The sequence below is a fragment of the Triticum dicoccoides genome, chromosome 1B, assembly GCF_002162155.2.
Source record: "Triticum dicoccoides isolate Atlit2015 ecotype Zavitan chromosome 1B, WEW_v2.0, whole genome shotgun sequence".
NCBI lineage: Eukaryota > Viridiplantae > Streptophyta > Magnoliopsida > Poales > Poaceae > Triticum > Triticum dicoccoides.
In genome coordinates, this window is record NC_041381.1 from 419338340 (window position 1) to 419357447 (window position 19108).

General features: G+C 43.4%; 1 protein-coding gene across 1 annotated transcript in view; it reads right to left on the reverse strand.

Annotated features, from left to right (window-relative positions):
- Window positions 1–15663: 15663 nt before the first annotated feature.
- LOC119338658 (UDP-N-acetylmuramoyl-L-alanyl-D-glutamate--2,6-diaminopimelate ligase MurE homolog, chloroplastic-like) overlaps window positions 15664–19108 on the reverse strand; it is a 4154-nt gene continuing 709 nt past the window's right edge. Inside the window, exons 2-6 of the mRNA XM_037610938.1 lie at window positions 17497–19108; window positions 17227–17343; window positions 16956–17131; window positions 16401–16546; window positions 15664–16038 (exon numbers count right to left, since the gene is read on the reverse strand). Of these exons, the coding sequence (XP_037466835.1) occupies window positions 16020–16038; window positions 16401–16546; window positions 16956–17131; window positions 17227–17343; window positions 17497–19108 (2070 nt within the window). The 3' untranslated portion in view covers window positions 15664–16019. The remainder of the gene's footprint in view (window positions 16039–16400; window positions 16547–16955; window positions 17132–17226; window positions 17344–17496) is intronic.

Below are 19108 nucleotides of genomic sequence, written 5' to 3' on the forward strand. Positions count from 1 at the left end.
TGAATATTTGGTGGATAAGAAGGATGGCAAAGTGAACAAGGGTATATTTGATATACGGGTTATTGATGTGTACCTTACTAGTGTTTATAGTAGCCCCTGAGTATTTGATACTTGTTCGGTTGCTAAATATTAGTAACTCAAAACAGGAGTTACAGAATAAACAGAGACTAGTTGAGGGTGAAGTGACGATGTGTGTTGGAAATGGTTCCAAGATTGATATGATCATCATCGCACACTCCCTATACTTTCGGGATTAGTGTTAAACCTAAATAAATGTTATTTGGCGTTTGCGTTGAGCATGAATATGATTTGATCGTATTTATTGCGATACGGTTATTCATTTAAAGTCAAAAAATAATTGTTGTTTTGTTTAAATGAATAAAACCTTTGATGGTCATACACCCAATGAAAATAGTTTGTTGGATATCGATCGTAGTGATACACATATTAATAATATTGATGCCAAAAAGATACAAAGTTTATAATGATGGTGCAACTTATTTGTGGCACTGCCGTTTGGGTCATATCGGTGTAAAGCGCATGAAGAAACTCCATAAAGTTGGATTTTTGGAATCACTTGTTATGAATCATTTGATGCTTGCGAACCGTGCCTTTTTGGGCAAGATGACTAAAACTCCGTTCTCCGAAACAATGAAACGAGCTAGTAACTTATTGGAAATAATACATACCGATGTATGCGGTCCAATGAGTGTTAATGCTCGTGGCAGGTATCGTTATTTTCTGACCTTCACAAGATGATTTGAGCAGATATGAGTATATCTACTTAATGAAGCACAAGTCTGAAACATTTGAAAGGTTCAAAATAATTTCAGAGTGAAGTGGAGAATCGTCGTAACAAGAAAATAAAGTTTCTGCAATTTGATCGCAGAGACAAATATTTGAGTTATGAGTTTGGTCTTCAATTAAAACAATGTGGAATAGTTTCACAAACTCATGCCACCTGGAACACCACGGCGTAACGGTGTGTCCGAACGTCGTAACCGCACTTTATTGGATATGGTGCGATCTATGATGTATCTTACCGATTTACCACTATCGTTTTGGGGTTATGCATTAGAGACAGTTGCATTCACTTTAAATAAGGCACCATCGAAATCCGTTGAGACGACGCTTTATGAACTGTGGTTTGGCAAGAAACCAAAGTTGTCGTTTCCTAAAGTTTGGAGTTGCGATGCTTATATGAAAAAGGTTTTCAACCTGATAAGCTCGAACCCAAATCGGAGAAGTGCGTCTTCATAGAATACCCAAAGGAAATTGTTGGGTACTCCTTCTATCACAGATCCAAAGGCAAAACATTCGTTGCTAAGATGGATCCTTTCTAAAGAAGAAGTTTCTCTCGAAAGAAGTGAGTGGGAGGAAAGTAGAACTTGATGAGGTAATTGTACCTTCTCCCTTATTTGAAAGTAGTTCATCACAGAAATCAGTTCCAGTGATTCCTACACCAATTAGTGAGGAAGTTAATGATGATGATCATGAAACTTCAGATCAAGTTGCTACCAAACCTCGTAGGTCTTACAGAGTAAGATCCGCACCAGAGTGGTACGGTAATCATGTTCTGGAAGTCATGTTACTAGACCATGATGAACCTACGAACTATGAGGAAGCGATGATGAGCCCAGATTCCACGAAATGGCTTGAGGCCATAAAATCTGAGATATGATCCATGTATGAGAACAAAGTATGGACTTTGATTGACTAGCTCGATGATCAACAAGCCATGTTAAATAAATGGATCTTCAAGAGGAAGACGGACACTGATAGTAGTGTTACTATCTACTAAGCTCGACTTGTTGCAAAAGGTTTTCAACAAGTTCAAGGTGTTGAATACGATGAGATTTTCTCACTCGTATCGAAGCTTAAGTCTGTCTGAATCATGTTAGCAATTGCCACATTTTATGAAATCTGGCAAATAGATGTCAAAACTGCATTCCTTAATGGATTTATTAAAGAAGAGTTGTATATGATGCAACCAGAAAGTTTTTGTCAATCCTAAAGATGCTAACAAAGTGTGCAAGCTCCAGCAATCCATCAATGGACTGGTGCAAGCATCTCGGAGTTGGAATATACGCTTTGATGAGTTGATCAAAGCATATGGTTTTATGCAGACTTTTGGGAAGACCTGTATTTACAAGAAAGTGAGTGGGAGCACTACAGCATTTCTGATAAGTATATGTGAATGACATATTATTAATTGGAAATGATGTAGAATTTTCTGGAAAGCATAAAGGAGTGTTTGAAAGAAGTTTTTCAAAGAAAGACCTCGGTGAAGCTTCTTACACATTGAGCATCAAGATCTATATAGATAGATCAAGACGCTTGGTAAGTTTTTCAATGAGTACATACCTTTATAAATTTTTGAAGTAGTTCAAAATGGAACAGTCAAAGAAAGAGTTCTTACCTATGTTGCAAGGTGTGAAGTTGAGTAAGACTCAAAACCCGACTATGGCAGAAAATACAAAGAGAATGAAAAGTCATTCCCTATGCCTCAGTCATAGGTTCTATAAAGTATGCTATGCTGTGAACCAGACCTATTGTATACCTTGCTCTGTGTTTGGCAAAGGAATACAATTTTGATCTAATAGTAGATCACTGGACAGCGGTCAAGAATATCCTTAGTGAGGACCAAGGAAATACTTCTCGATTATGGAGGTGATAAAAGAGCCCGTCGTAAAAAGTTGCATCGGTGCAAACTTTTACACCGATCCAGATGACTCTGAGTCTCAATCTGGATACATATTGAAAGTGGGAGCAATTAGCTAGAGTAGCTCCATGCAGAGCATTGTAGACATAGAATATTTGCAAAATACATACGGCTCTGAATGTGACAGACCCGTAGACTAAACTTCTCTCACGAGCAAAACATGATCATACCTTAGTACTCTTTGGGTGTTAATCACATAGCGATGTGAACTAGATGATTGACTCTAGTAAACCCTTTTGGGTGTTGATCACATGACGATGTGAACTATGGGTGTTAATCATATACAGATATGAATATTGGTGTTAAATCACATGATGATGTGAACTAGATTATTGACTCTAGTGCAAGTGGAAGACTAAAGGAAATATGCTCTAGAGGCAATAATAAAGTTATTATTTATTTCCTTATATCATGATAAATGTTTATTATTCATGCTAGAATTGTATTAACCAGAAACATAATACATGTGTGAATACATAGACAAACATAGTGTCACTAGTATGCCTCTACTGGACTAGCTCGTTTATCAAAGATGGTTATGTTTCCTAGCCATGGACAAAAGAGTTGTCATTTGATTAACGGGATCACATCATTGGGAGAATGATGTGATTGACTTGACCCATTCTGTTAGCCTTAGCACTTGATCGTTTAGTATATTGCTACTGCTTTCTTCATGACTTATACATGTTCCTATGACTACAAGATTATGCAACTCCCGTTTATCGAAGGAACACTTTATGTGCTACCAAACATCACAACGTAACTGGGTGATTATAAAGGAGCTCTACAGGTGTCTCCGAAGGTACATGTTGGGTTGGCGTATTTCGAGATTAGGATTTGTCACTCCGATTGTCGGAGAGGTATCTCTGGGCCCTCTCGGTAATGCACATCACTATAAGCCTTGCAAGCAATGTGGCCAATGAGTTGGTTACGGAATGATGCATTACATAATGAGTAAAGAGACTTGCCGGTAACGAGATTGAGCTAGGTATTGAGATACCGACGATCGAATCTCGGGCAAGTAACATACCGATGACAAAGGGAACAACGTATGTTGTTGTGCGGTTTGACCGATAAAGATCTTCGTAGAATATGTAGGAGCCAATATGAGCATCCAGGTTCCGCTATTGGTTATTGACCAGGAACGGTTCTCGATCATGTCTACATAGTTCTCGAACCCGTAGGGTCCGCACGCTTAAGGTTTTGATGACAGTTTTATTATGAGTTTATGAGTTTTGATGTACCGAAGGAGTTCGGAGTCCCGGATGAGATCGGGACATGACGAGAAGTCTCAAAATGGTCGAGACGTAAAGATCGATATATTGGACGACTATATTCGGACATCGGAAAGGTTCCGAGTGATTCGGGTATTTTTCGGATTACCGGAGAGTTACGGGAATACGTATTGGGCCTTATTGGGCCATACGGGAAAGAAGGAAAAGGGCCTCAAGGGTGGCCGCACCCCTCCCCTTGGTCTGGTCCGAATTGGACTAGGGAAGGGGGGTGCCCCCTTCCTTCCTTCTCCTTTTCCCTTCCTCTTTTCCTATTCCATATGGGAGGTGGAATCCTACTAGGACTAGGGAGTCCTAGTAGGACTCCACACTTGGTGCGCCCCTCCTAGGGCCGGCCTCCTCCTCCCTTGCTCCTTTATATACGGGGGCAGGGGGAAACCCCATGACACACAAGTTGATCTACGTGATCGTTCCTTAGCCGTGTGCGGTGCCCCCCTCCACCATATTCCACCTCGGTCATATCGTCGCGGAGTTTAGGCGAAGCCCTGCGCCGGTAGAACATCATCATCGTCACCACGCCGTCGTGCTGACGGAACTCATCCCCGACACTTTGCTAGATCGGAGTCTGGGGATCGTCATCGAGCTGAACGTGTGCTGAACTCGGAGGTGCCATACGTTCGGTGCTTGGATCGGTCGGATCATGAAAACGTACGACTACATCAACCGCGTTGTCATAACGCTTCCGCTTATGGTCTACGAGGGTATGTGGACAACACTCTCCCCTCTTGTTGCTATGCATCACCAGGATCTTGCGTGTGCGTAGGAAATTTTTTGAAATTACTACGTTCCCCAACAAAAGGCACCCCTTTCGTCCCGGTTGGAGCCACCAACCGGGACTAAAGTTCTGTGTTTCCCGCCCTTTGGGCTGCCGAAATTGACCTTTAGTCCCGATTGGTGGCTCCAACCGGGACTAAAGGGTGGGGGTATGTAAGCAGCACTCAGCGTTTTATAATCTTAGTTTCTTCTTCCCCCTACACCGAACACAACGACGCCGCCAGGCTGCTCCGCCCACTCCTCGTCGTCGTCCTTGCCCTGACACTGTCCCTCGCCCCTGACGCCGGCCGCCGCTCCCTGCCCTGACGCCGCCGAGCCCTGCCCCGACGCCTGCGGCCGCTCCCTTCCCCGACGGCAAAGCCCCTAGTGAGCTCCCCCCTTCCCTTGTGCGGCCGCCGCTGCCACTGCTCTGCTTAGTCGTTGTCGCCCCTGCTCTGCTTAGCCGCCACCACCACCCATGCAATTAACATTTTTTTGTTTATATTTTTTTGTCCATGTATGTATGTACGTGTGGATGGATGTATATAGAAAATGTTCATATGATGAATTTTTTTTGTTCATAGAATTTGTTTGTCCATGTATGTATGTATGGATGGATGTATATTGAAAACGTTCATATGAATTTTTTTTGTTCATAGAATTTTTTTTGTTCATAGAAATTAGTTAAAATTTACGAAGTTTTAATTAGACTTGGTTAAAATTTACTAAGTTAAAATGTTCATATGATGAATATTGTTTTTCTATAGACTTGGTTAAAATTTACTAAGTTTTACTTTTCCTAAATCAAGGAGAGGCAACTTTACTTAATGGGCATGAAAATAATGAAATTTACTAAGGTTAATTATGGAGAGAGGGAGTAACAACTCATATATTCAAAATTTACTCCCGGTCCGCTCACCCGACCAACTCTCGAGGCCACCCAAACCCTAGAAGAAAGAGCGTTGTCGATCTCCTACGCCCTCCCACCCCTAGCCGTTTGTCGAAGGTGGTGGGGTCTTATATATAACGCTACAACAATAATATCGATTCATTTAGTAGGCGGCATAGGTCAATGGGGTAGAATGGATAGTTTGATCTCTTGCATAGCGATTGTTCGTAACTCTCTCGGGAATTCAACATATCCCCAATAACTTCGACATGAGGGGGGTCCACAAAGTATCCTCGACGACCATGAGAGAGGCGTTCCGCTAAGTATCCTCTCTCGAAAGATAGGACGACTCATGAGACATGAGGGGGGAGGAGTCCTCGACGATCGTCTGAAACTGACTGTTACAAAACTTGTGAAGTTTGCATGATGTTTGCCACTAATCCATTGCTCATATGCATATGATTCATTGTTGTGATTGGGTGTATGTTTGCCACTAATCCATCTCTCATGGTTGTATATTGCCATGTTGTAATGTTTGCAGAAACTAGGGACAGAGACTTAGAAAAAGAAGAGTTGTTGGGGAATATAATCCGCGACAGAGGTGATATCACCTTGTCATTTCTCAGTGACACCGATGGTGACGAAAGAGAGGATGACGGCTCCGGTGATTGAATGGAGGAGGAAGGAGATCATGACAGCTCCGGTGATCCAATGGTAGAGGGAGATATGACGGCTCCGCCGGTGTTGGAGCCTTAACTTTTGCAAAGTCTTGCGAGGTATATAGCAAGCCTCTGCTGACTAGATGCATTAATTGTTTTGTATGTACATATATTAACGCTTCTTTCTTATTTTAGCTCTCCGGATCGAGCCAAACTTCTGTAAGGAAACGAGGCCCAAAGGAAACGTTGGGCCGGGATGAAAGGTTCACGATAAAATAAGTCACTCCAGATGGCCAACTGACTGCTCCCAAGCATAGCAAAGACAAATTTGCACATCAGTGCGGAGTTCTTGTTAGGGACGGCATCCCGATCAGCATCCAAGAATGGAATAATAAGAAGGACCCTGAAGTTTCTTATGTCCACGATAGAAGAAAGATGATGTTTGGAACTCGCTGATGACAAATTTCATCCTACCGCCAGAGGAGGATCCGAATAACCTAGTTATACAGCAAAAGGTCAAGACTAGAAGAAACTATTGAACATAAAGTTTGTCGACAAAGACGAGACTCCATAACTCACCGGTCAATATGAGAAGATAAAAGATCACTGACCCGCATTTGTGGCGTACAAGAAATTGGAGAAGGCTAAGCAAAGGTCACAGATAAATAAGACAAATGTTGCAAATAAGAAGTATCACCATGTTACGGGGTCAGGTGGCTACATCAAAGCCTGGCCTACGTGGGACAAAGCTGAGAACGACCTGCTTGCTGAAGGGGTCCAACCAGGGACATTGCACTGGCCCGAGCGGGCAAGAACTTGGTTCTTAGGGGTTGGGGAACTTTGGACCCGGAATCAGGGAAGTGTGTTTTCACGAAATCTCAACTTGAAACACCCGTCAAAAAGCTCGAGGAAGCAATCAAGGAAGCACAAGAAGGGAGGTTCCATCCCGACAGAAAGAAGGATGAGCTGTCAAAGGCCCTCGGGAATCCTGAACACCCTGGACGAACATGAGGCACATCAGGCTCCGTTCTGTGGAAGTATGGGTTTTCGGACAGTAGTGCCACTTATAGAAGCCGGGGCAGAAAGAAGAAAGAGGAAGCAGACCAGATGAAGATGATGGAAGAAAGAATAGAGAAACTAGAGGAACTTGAGAGCCAGCGAGCTACTGGCCCACCATCTCAGCGGCATAAAGATCCTTCATTCGACACTGCCCCGAAGCTACCCCACCATCTCAGCGGAAAAGCAGTGTGGCTTCCATTGAGCTTGTTCAGCCTGATATCACGGCTCCTCGCTACCCCGTGGATGGTATCACGGAGAATGAACATTGTGAGCTAATGGTGATATGCCATAACCTAACCTTGAAGGAACTTTCCATTGCTGTCCAATTCCACATGGCTTTGCTATTGTCGAGGTGGATGAAATAATGGACAGATTTGAGGGGCTGGAGCCTGACTACCCTACAGATGAAGGGGAGATTCTTCTGGAAAATGCCTTAAGGACTACCTGTTTATGGAGAAAGGAAAACATCATGCTTCCAAACTAGATACCACCACAGCACACTCATCCGGACGAGGCCCCTCAGCGGACTCCTCATAGTCCAGCTCTGCTATCTCCGATGCCTCAGTCGTCTCTAATGCGTTAGCCGTCTCCACCGCCTCAGCGGACTCCGTCGCGTCAGCGGACTCCGACGGAGGAGGCCCCTCAGTAGAATCCTCCTCTGCCTCAGCTGTCTCCGCCGCGTCAGCGGACTCCACCTCCTCCGCCACCTCGACAACAGCGGAAGAGAGGCGCCACCGCTCCGGCGGCTAGCAGTACAACAGGGAAGAAATTCAGAGCTGGTCCAAGCCTCAGGGCTCCTCCAAAGTTACCATATGAGAGGACTGACGAGGAAAACAAGGACATTGTGGTTGCCAAAGTGAAGGCCCATTTTGAGCGAAAACCTCCACCTCCAAAGGAGAAAATAGATCCGGTGAAAGCGAAGCGCTCTCTTGATGCCCTTAGGCGACCACCACCACCTCCGCCGCTATCACACTATGACCACTATATTGAAAAGACATATGATGAAGCGCGGTGGTCGGGAAGTACTAGCAGTCCTGCAAGACGAAGTGGGAAAACAATTCCCCAGCTCGTCGAACAGGAGAAGCAATCGTGCCCCCTGCTCAAGGTGTTTAGCGATATCGCTAATCATCTGGGGCTAGCGCCTGGTACCACTGTTGGTGATTACATGGGCGATGTGTACAGTTTGAAATGGCTGAGGTAGTAGTGCCCTTTAGATACGATCACGGGAAGCCTCTCGCCAAACCTGATCAGCTCTCGCATCTACCAACGATGATGAGAAGATTGCATGACTGGTACTTGGAAACCTACAGCAAGGATGGGACCGAGAGTATTTTTGTGGGAATTAAACATGAGCATGACTTCATTGGAGTCGACCTGATGTATGTTGAATTTGTGAAATTATTTCAATTATTCAATCAAGATGCCATCAACAAAACTCTCTTGACTTGCTACTATCCGTAAGTATTACTTCTGTTATCAAGTCTCTAGCTCAGCTCGTTCATGTATATATAATTATCCTCACTATATTATGCAGACTGAAGATCTCCGAATGCAAAAGAGGTCGACAGATCTATGACATTGGGTTCATTAGCCCAAATACCGTAAATGAATTTACGGTACAAAACAGAGCCAAACATACTGAGAAAACTTGCTAAACGCGTTCCTTCGGCATCAAAACAAAAGGGAAATATTCTTTCCTTACAACTTCAAGTGAGTGTTATTGTCTCATGCATTTTCTGTTTCGCTTACTCGAGGTTAAGTACTGTAATTGATGAGTTATGCGTGCGCAGCTTCCCCTTTATTCTGCTATCCATTAAGCTTGACGCAAGAGTAGTACATGTTTTAGACTCGAGATGTAAAGAGCCTAAGATGTGAACGGACATGAGTGAATTGCTCCAGAAGTAAGTTCAATCATTATCGCACCATATTGGCAACTTTCGTTCATTTCCTGATATCAACTAATCATTTTCTTTGCCGGGCTGGGTTTGGAAAAAGTTCACCAGAATAGTTCCGGGTCTAGAGAAGGAGTTACGATTTACACACCCCAAAATAAGTAGTACTAGCTAGGTCCGCGCATCTCTCACTGATTCTAGTTTCATCAATACCATTATCATGCTTGGTTATCAGTTTGATCGAAATCTATTCTCGTAAAGTGCTTGTGGCAGGCACCCGGGAATAATTTGTGGATACTATATTTGCGAGTTCATTCGACACTCGACCTCTAAGCGGGGCTTATCTGACGAAAAATTTCAAGTACGTAAACAATATTCACAATTTTATTTTATTACCATCAATTGTGTTGAGTTTCATTCATATATATGTATTGACCCCCTTCTTTAAATTAGATCTAGGAGAAGCGGAACAAACTCCTACCACATGATCGCACACGAGCAATTCAAGAGGAATTGGCGGGATTCTTTGTTGACCACATCATACTAAAGACGGAGAATACCATCTGGAATTGCAAATGGATTAGGGTAGATGATGTCAGGGATCATAAGAGATGTTATATTGTATATATGTAGTAGCGTCGTACAAATATATGAGAACTTGTTGTTCGACCAAGCATGGAGAAAGAGAGGTCACTTCTCGCTATATATGCTCATGACGATCTTGTGTAATGGTTCCTTCATTGCTATATGTAGTAGGTAGCGTCGAGTTGAATGGAAAACATTAAATAAAACTGAAACCCTAAATGTAAAAAATTTGAAGGGTAAACACAAAAATAAAAGGGGGAAACACAATATGAAAACCCCTAAACCCTCTAAAACCCCTAAACCCCTCCTTTCAAAAAAAATGAAAACCCCAGCGCCTGGCAGCTGCTGACGCGTGGCTGCCTTTTAGTCCCGGTCGGTGTTACCAACCAGGACTAAAGGTCCTCCTGCCTGGGCGCCCCACAACGGCCACGTGGAGCTCCTTTAGTTCCGGTTCGTAAGCCAACCGGGACTAAAAGTGGTGGGCATTAGTCCCGACCGTTTTGTCCTGATTGCAGAACCGGGACTAAAGACCCTCTAAAACCGGGACTGATGACATATTTTCTACTAGTGGAGACAGACGAAGATATAATGCCAAATGCATATAGCAGACCAAGGTGCCAAATAAGATTAAGGTTTTAGCTTGGTTAGTCTTCAAAGGAAGGCTAAATACAATGGCCAACTTTGCACACAAGTTAAGGACTGCCACAGATATTCTCATCAAACGGAGGACACGGATCACCTCTTCATCTCATGTCCACTCGTAGATAGGATTTAGTAGTGGCTCGGCATCTACCTCCATTCCATCGACACCTCACTTCTTTGGGATGCAGCGACGCCACACAGACTGAATGACTGTGTATGGCAATTTTATCCTACTGGCGATTCTCTGGCGTATTTGGGATGGCAGAAATGCAAAGTTTGAACCTTGACTCTCACTCCTCCCTCACTCTAAAACATGTTGTCTCGGACATAGATTTGTGGTCACGTCGCTTAGACAAGCAGTGTGATAAGGACGATGTCCTCTCGTGGCGGCTGTTCCTCTCCTCGTGCATTTGTGTGTCTTTGTAATCTTAGTGGATGTGCTTGCCGCTTGCCGCTTTTGAGCAATATATTCAGGTGAGGGAGCTCCCTTCCGCGGTGATTCTAGAAAAATATGCACCAAGGAAAAAAAAACAAAGAGGTGCAAGGTGGGTGGAAGAGACAAGGACATGGACGCTTGTGTTATGAGGTGGTATAAAATTTAGCTTTCACACACCCATGCTCATACCAACAGTACCTCCACATCGATCTCTACTTTTTCCGAGTTGATAGAAACACACGGGTAACCTGCCTGCCAAGCTCGCAGATGAAGCAAAGTGTTTCTCTCACACGCGGAATGACCCAGTGCCATTTCTTCAAAAAATTGAGGTTGCGGGTTATCTTTTCCCTCCGCGTGGAAGCTCATTGCGTACAACACCCCGCGATTCATGACGACCCAACCCCGTGCGCCTGTTTCATTACAAAATAGCAAGTGTAGGTTTCAAATTTTACTTTTGCAGGTGCGTCCGAAACCCCTGTTTCTCAATATAACAAAGTTGGCAACACTAGTTTGAGCACATGTACGCATCAAGTCTTTATTCATCCATCGCCAAAACATACATATCATGCAATTCGAGCACGCTATCCATTCGTCCATCATCATATTACCACTAGTTCTTCCTTCCTGGTCCTCCGTAAGTGAATTTGCCTGCTGAAATTGGCGAGAGGGAGTAAAGCTTGACATCAGTGACATCTGTGGACAGATCATCGTTGATAAAGTTGCTTCTCCCATCCTCCATGATGACATGAATGTCTCGGATCAGCGCCGCATTGTCCCACTCAGCGCCGAAGGCTCCACTGCCCATTGGAGGAGGTGTGGTAGTCTTAGACTTGAGAGCATGGCCCCCCAACACGACTTGAGTTGCTTTGTAGAAAAAATCGTCAAATAGTGACGCCGGGAAGTAGGCGACCGGGATCGGGTCCTCGTCGTTTACACCAGCGTGCAACCACCAGTTCCCGTTCAACTTGGTCTGTGATTTTTACATATTTCATGGAGAAAAAGATGACTGCATTAGAGTTCTGGTGAGCGAAAAACTTGCAAGTGAACACATACTTACGTACCCTGAACAGCTTAATGGTGATAGTTTGCTGTGTCCCGTTAACCTGGGATACTGGGGCTATGACATCCCCGGGGAATATTGGAGACCCGCTCACAAGCTGGATACCCGGACAATCATAGTTGACACACCCTGTACTCTGCCGGCTATCTTTCTGCAATTACATTCATGTCATGATTTAATCATCACAAGCTTATTGAAACCCTCTTTCGGCGAAGAAAGAAGTCGGTGTACGTAGTATGCGAGCTTTTAAGAATCATCATCACAAGATCAATTTGGAGGACACACGTACCGTCCAAGCCGTATAAAGGTAAGTTTGCGAGTCATTAAAGTAAGATGGCCACACCTATATATTTTCGATGGATATAAGTTAACAAGTACAGAAAAGCCATCGCAATGACGAGGCAAATCAACAGAGCAGAAGAAGGCAACTTACCACCCATCCAACGGTAATTGCACTGACGTTCTTGCTAAAATCAGCCTCAAAGTTACTTATCGAAATTGCTGCCCCGCTCACTTGGCCATCTTTGAGATTGTATCCATAGACATCCAGGGTGGCAGATACTCCATAATATCCACTGTCACTGTCACTGTTTTTAATATAAACAGCCTCCTGAAATTAACACATGAAGCTACATTAGTCAGTAAATATTCTCGCAAAAAAAATGTTAGTCGGTAGATAGGGGGGCAAGCAAAGGAACTAACGTATGGCTGAACGGTGCCACCATGCTTGGGTGGGAGCTCAATGTATGGGAGCTGAAGATGAACGGAGCTCAGTGACCGTGATGAACTTGATGCTTTGGCTTCCGTGCTGGCACCCACATTTTCCTTCCAAGGCATAATTAGGGTAGCATATACTCGTCAGTGAATATTCTATTTGAAGCAGTGCAGAGGATTCAGTTTACTGTTAGATTACCAGAGACCGTGTAGGTTTTAGTTAATTTGGACTAAAACCACAACACTTATTATTGAAAGGAGGGAGTATGAAGTTTGAACTTTCAACACAAGAAACAAGATGAAAACTACTCTTGAATTCTTGATGATGATAGGAGATGATATGTCCGGTGCATCTAAGCCTGAACCGTAAACAGATTCGTGCGATGTCTAGATCGACGCATGTAAAAAAACAATGTCAGTGCATATTTAAATTGACGAGGGGGGCACCACCATTTATATTTCACCTCCTGATAATTGGTCTGATGAACTCGGCCTCCAAGGGTTTGATGTGCAAGAAGAATGCCGCATAAGAACAAGATGTGAAGTTCTAGATGAAGTCGAGACATGTTGGAGACAGCAAATAGAGAGCAATATTCGTCTGACGCAGTAGAAGTATGTATGGCAACCTCTTTATATGGAGGTCTCTTATATGGACGCCTCCATCCGACCGGTGTTCCCCCAATTGCGCCGCCCCAGCGGCAGCCCATAATCAAAATCGGAATGAAAAATATGGAAGAGAATATGTTCAGAGATGAAATATGGAATGTAATCCTCCTCCCAAAGATTTAATCTGTGGGGCGACGCCGATTGATTTCTTTGTTAAATGGAAAGAACCGATTATCTCCTTTGTCCAACATTAAATGTGTGCCATGCAAACGCCACTTGTTTTTCAAGGTACTTACCAAACACGATCGAAGAAATGTGTACCCTCGTAAACTCCTTTTTACCGGAGACGGGAGGTACCGGAGCCGCATCCGCCGTTGGCTTTGGTTGCGATTCGTGCGCTTCGATGGCCCATATGTTTGTATATCAGTGTATTCCATCTTCTGAACCGATGTATTCATCATTATGTCAAATCAATGTCAGATCGATGGGACACATGTCAGGTGAGAGAGAGTCTATCTTGACGTTGCATGTGGTGCCGTGGTACAAATCGTTTCCTTTTATTTTCTCCTTAGGATTTTCAATCATTTCTATCTTTTAAACCATACTATTATTTTTGAAATATTTTATATATTTGAATTCCTGAAGCCAAGAGCTTTAGTATAAGACCAAATTTGGATGCATTTCAAACATGTTTTAATTTCAACATTTCAAATGACTGAAATTAGGTTTCTGAAACAAGCGAAATATGTTTTTTGAAATAATTGAAATTAGTTTTTTTTCATCGAGTGAAATCAATTTTGAAATATGTTTTCTCAACTGAGTGAAGTATGTTTTCTCAACTGTGTGAAATAAATGAGTGAAATTTGTTTTCCATACACGTGACACATATTTCGGTGTGAAATACGTTAAATATAGTGAAATGTAATTTCTAAAATGAGTGAAATCTAACTTTTGTAAACGGGTGTAATGTGTTTTCTGAATCTAGTGAAACGTGAAACTGACAGAAAGATTTTCTGAAGCAAGTAAAATAGGTTTTTGAAATAATTGAAATTAGTTATTTTCATTGAGTGAAATCAATTTTGAAATATGTTTTCTCAACCGTGTGAAATTATTTACTTTAGATGAGTGAAATTTGTTTTTTATACACAGGACACATATTTCGGTGTGAAATGCGTTAAATATAGTGAAATGCGATTCAGAAAAAATATAGTGAGAAGGATGAGTGGAATCTATCTTTGAAACAAGTGAAATTGTTATTTCAATTTACAGACTGTAATGACTTTTTTCTGAATCTAGTGAAATGAGTGAAATATATCTTTTGTAATTAGTGTAATCAGATTTAACAAGTGAAATATAGTATTTTAATTGAGTGAGTGTAATGCATTTTCTGAAATGAGTGAAATGTGAGTAATAAGATAGTTGAAAAAAGTAAAATATATCCATTGTTCTGTGAAACTGTCTATTTCAATATGTGAAACTGTCTATTTCAATGTTCTGAAACTAGTGGAATGGGTGAAATCTATCTTTTGGAATGAGTGAAATCAGTTTTTTGAAACGAGTGAAACATAATATTACAATGAGTGAGCATAATGTGTTTTCTAAAATGAGTTAAACTAGTTTTGAGATCTATATGTTTAATAAGAGAAATCAATTTTTTTAACCAGTGAAATATAGTATAGTATTTCAATTGAGTGAGTGTAATGTGTTTTCTGAAATGAGTGAAATATATCTTTGGAAAATGAGTGTAATGTGTTTTTTGAATTGTGAAATCTATTTTTGGAACAAGTGAAATTTGTTTTCTTAACTGATTTTTTATTTTGAATGAGTGAAATCATTTTTTTGGGTGTGGGGAAATATGTTAAATGGGTTATTTCAAATACATTCAAATGATTATTTAAAATATATGAAATTGGTATTTATGAAATACATGAAACATATTTTAATGTGTTTGTCAAGTTGTTTATTCAATGTGCGAAACTGATGTTTGTGAAATACAACTAGAACTGAAATGTGAAAGCTATAAAATTCAAATTGTTCAAAATATATCCAAGATCGGACTTGTTTCAAAGGTCTTGTCGCTCTGAATTCAAATATATAATTTTTTTCCAAAAATAGAGTTTAGATTCAAAGCATATTTATCATTCAAATTTTTTCCAAAACATTTAATGGACGTCGTGCGGTGGGAGAGAGAGGAGGATAATATATGTACCACACATGCAAAGGTCCTATCCCCTGACAAAAGCTGCTGCATGCAAAGGGACCCACACTTGTATTACCAATGTATAAAGTTGATGCTGCAATTACTAGTTTATACAGACAAAGGCCGCACGGATCTTGACGAAGTGGACAAAGGGTGGATCCAACACTGGTACATCCCGCCTCCGGTAAAATAACTTAGTCGTGTGTACCCTTTGGATTGTAGCACACTTCACAAATTTTTTGCACATGAAGAACCCGGACATTTATTTGTCTATTTTTCACGAAAACTGACATTGGGCAAATTGCTTTTTTCCATTCCGGTGTACCTTCAATGTACCGTAAAATAACTTACAATTTTCAAGGCCATCTACTTATCTACTCTGCAGCAATCATCAATGATGGTCATAAACTAGTTGTTTGTTAGCAGTCAGCAACCGAAGTTAGAACCTTGAGCAAAAGCTGGATCAGATCGGCTAGTCTATCTTTGAGAAGCTCAGCCATCTTGGGAACATCAGTGGCTTTCTGGTAACCTGTGGCAGCCAGAGAGAAGCAAGATCAGTAAATCGGTGGTTTTCATGTGAAACGACATTGCAAAAGACGAAACCTGGCACAGCAGAATCTCTGACGCAATGCAAATGCGGTCAGGGCAAGTTATGCAAAAAAAAAAATGAACATCACAAAATACAAGGTACATCACACGAATTGGACTGGAATTTATATCGTGTGATTCCTTTGGGTGTTTTGGTGAAGGCTTGTATTTTCTATAGGACATGAAAAACCAGAGGTAAGGCCAAAGTGTTAGGCACAACCTTATGGCAACAAGCACATACTCATGAATCATGAGGGATGAAGCCCTGACAACAGGGCAAAACTGATTTAGAACGAAACGTACCGCCATGGAAACTCAGAGGTATCTATTCCAGATCGATGCAATTGATCAACGTATTGCAGTGCTTCTCGGCACTCTTCCCAGTCATCAAAGAACTCCTTCTTATCGCCTTCCATCTGATAAGTATCATTCCCTTTTCCAGTGACAACCTGAAGGATGAAAAGATCAAGATGGGCCAACAGGTGGAAGATGGTCAGCAGTAAAAATGTAATACTCCCTCTGTACATAATATCACCTCATAACATTAATGCAACTCCTTAGTTGTTCACTAGCACATTAAGTTTGCCGCAGATAGTAACACATCAATCTACTTTCAAGGTTTCTGAGCATGTTCTACATTCTAATAGATTAATGCATTTGGGGATTAGATCTTTGAAATGACTATAGCTGGAATCTGACAAGAGCCAAGATCAGCTTCTGTAAGCATTTTTACACAGGATCTTACGCATGGAGATTCAAGTGTAGCATATTTCAACAATTTCTCCACATAGGATTATACGGTGACTATGGTCAACAGAAAATCTTTCCTTATAGTGAAGAAAATTATAGAAAACTTACAATAACATCGCCTTGCTCGCCCATTGCAACAGCAGCTCGCACTGCAACTCTTCTAATATCATGTAAGAAGAGTCTGTGACCATTTGGTAGGGGCGGGTAATAATCATTTGCACCATGCTTCAAGTATTCTTCCATGGTCCATCCTACACCAGACAACATATCGTCCAGGATATCCACTGCTCAGAATAGACCAAGAAATGTGTAAAACTTCAGCTCACTCATTTGTTTAATAACATTAGGATCTCATAACGAAATATACTAAGAACCATACATGGATCTTCACTTGCTGGATTGTCAGATGTCAACATAACAACATCACTTTTCTCAGCGGCAATCTTTGTCATCATCGGCCTCTTCCCTCTTTCTTTCTCACCGCAACATCCAACAACTACAGAGAACAACATACCAGGAGGCTCAGTTTGTAATACCACAACCGGAATAGAGAAAATATAGCAAAATCTACGGCAAATTAACAGTTTGAAACCAATATAACTTTGTGGAGGCAGTGTGTTAGTGAGAACCACGAGAGAAAGTATCATACCAGTGACAATACGCCGTGGGCCTAGTTCCTTTACACTGTCAAGAAGTCTTGACAGAGCTTCCGGTGTCCTCGCATGATCAATGATCACCCCAAAGGCTTGCTCCTCGTCAATTAGCTCACACCGGCCTGGGATTGCATCCACCTCTTCAATACCTTTCACTATGTCCTCCAATGGCGCACCCACTGCAACACCAACTGCCACAGTTGCAAGGATATTGTAGATGTTGTCCCTTCCAAGCAGTCCAGAGGAAATTTCAAGGATTCCATGCGGTGTCTGTACCAGAACCTCCGTCTCAAACAGAGAAAGCTGGTACTTAAGTGTGTGCACATCAGCCTTCTTGTTCTCAAATGAATATGTCACCACCGGGACACCATGCCCCCCTTGGGCGGCGAAGAATGGTGCGCTCGGATCATCGATGTTTACCACCTTACGGTGGCGCTCAGGGTCCACCATTCTGGAGAAAAGGGAGGCCATGCTGCTCATGTACCCCTCGTAAGTCATGACAGCCTCCAAATTGGCATGCCTAACATTGGTCAGCACAGCAATATCGTAATCTATCTCACTGTCCACACCTGATGGTAGCATCTCATCAGTGGTCGTCTCCAACACAACCGCTTCAGCGCCATTGTGCAACATCGTTGCCATCAGCTTCTGTACGGCCATTGAATCACCTGATGCAGCAGGCTGCGCATCCAGCTTGTTAATGCCGAAGGCATAGGCTCCGAGAGCGCCTACCATGCCAGTCCTGACACCCATTGACTCGTACATTGCTTTGACGAGGTGGGACGTGGTGGTGACCCCGTCTGTGCCCGTGATTCCAATAACAGCCATGTCCTTGGAGGGCCGTCGGTAGAGGCAGGCAGGGAGCACGCGGAGAGCGGCCGTGATGTCATCGACGATAACCAGAGCGCGACAGGCCAGGGTGCCCTCGATGTCCACGTCCTGGTCGGCCACGACGGCAACGGCACCGCGCTTGTCAGCCTCGGTAAGCCCAGCAAGCCCGCTCTCTCCGACGCACACGAAGAGGTCCCCGGCCGCCACGAGGGTGGCGTCGCTCTGCACCCCCGAGAGCGCGACGTCCTGGTCGCCCGTCACCGCTACCGGGACCAGCTTGCTCTCGTCGAGGAGCTCGGCCAGCGTCATGCGGAAGGCGGGCTGCCGTATCCTATCCCCCTCTAGGCCGAGCTCGTCCGCCACATCAAAGACTTCGCCGTCTTCGTCGAGCGGCAAGCCCTCGTCGCCGTACTCCTCCTCGGCTTCGTCGTCCTCTTCGTCGGCCACGGACGCTACACTGAGGCCCTGCAGCCTCCGAATCTCGTCGAGGTCGATGGCCTCCTCGGGGGACAGCTCGTCGGCGGGGACGTCCACCTCGGGCGGCGGAGGCGGGGTGGGCTTAATGAGCCCGCGCCGCGTGAACTCCTCCCTCTTCTCGGCAATAGCGCGGTCGATCTCGTCGAAGAACTCGTCGTCGGGGTCATAGCTCCCGCCGGCGGGGGCCGGGGGAGGGGACGAGAAGAGCGGGTGGTCGGCGGTGACCTCCGGCTGGTCGGCCTGCTGCCGTTTGCGCGCTCGCTCCACGTGGCGCGCGAGCTGGTCGTACCGGTTGAGGCC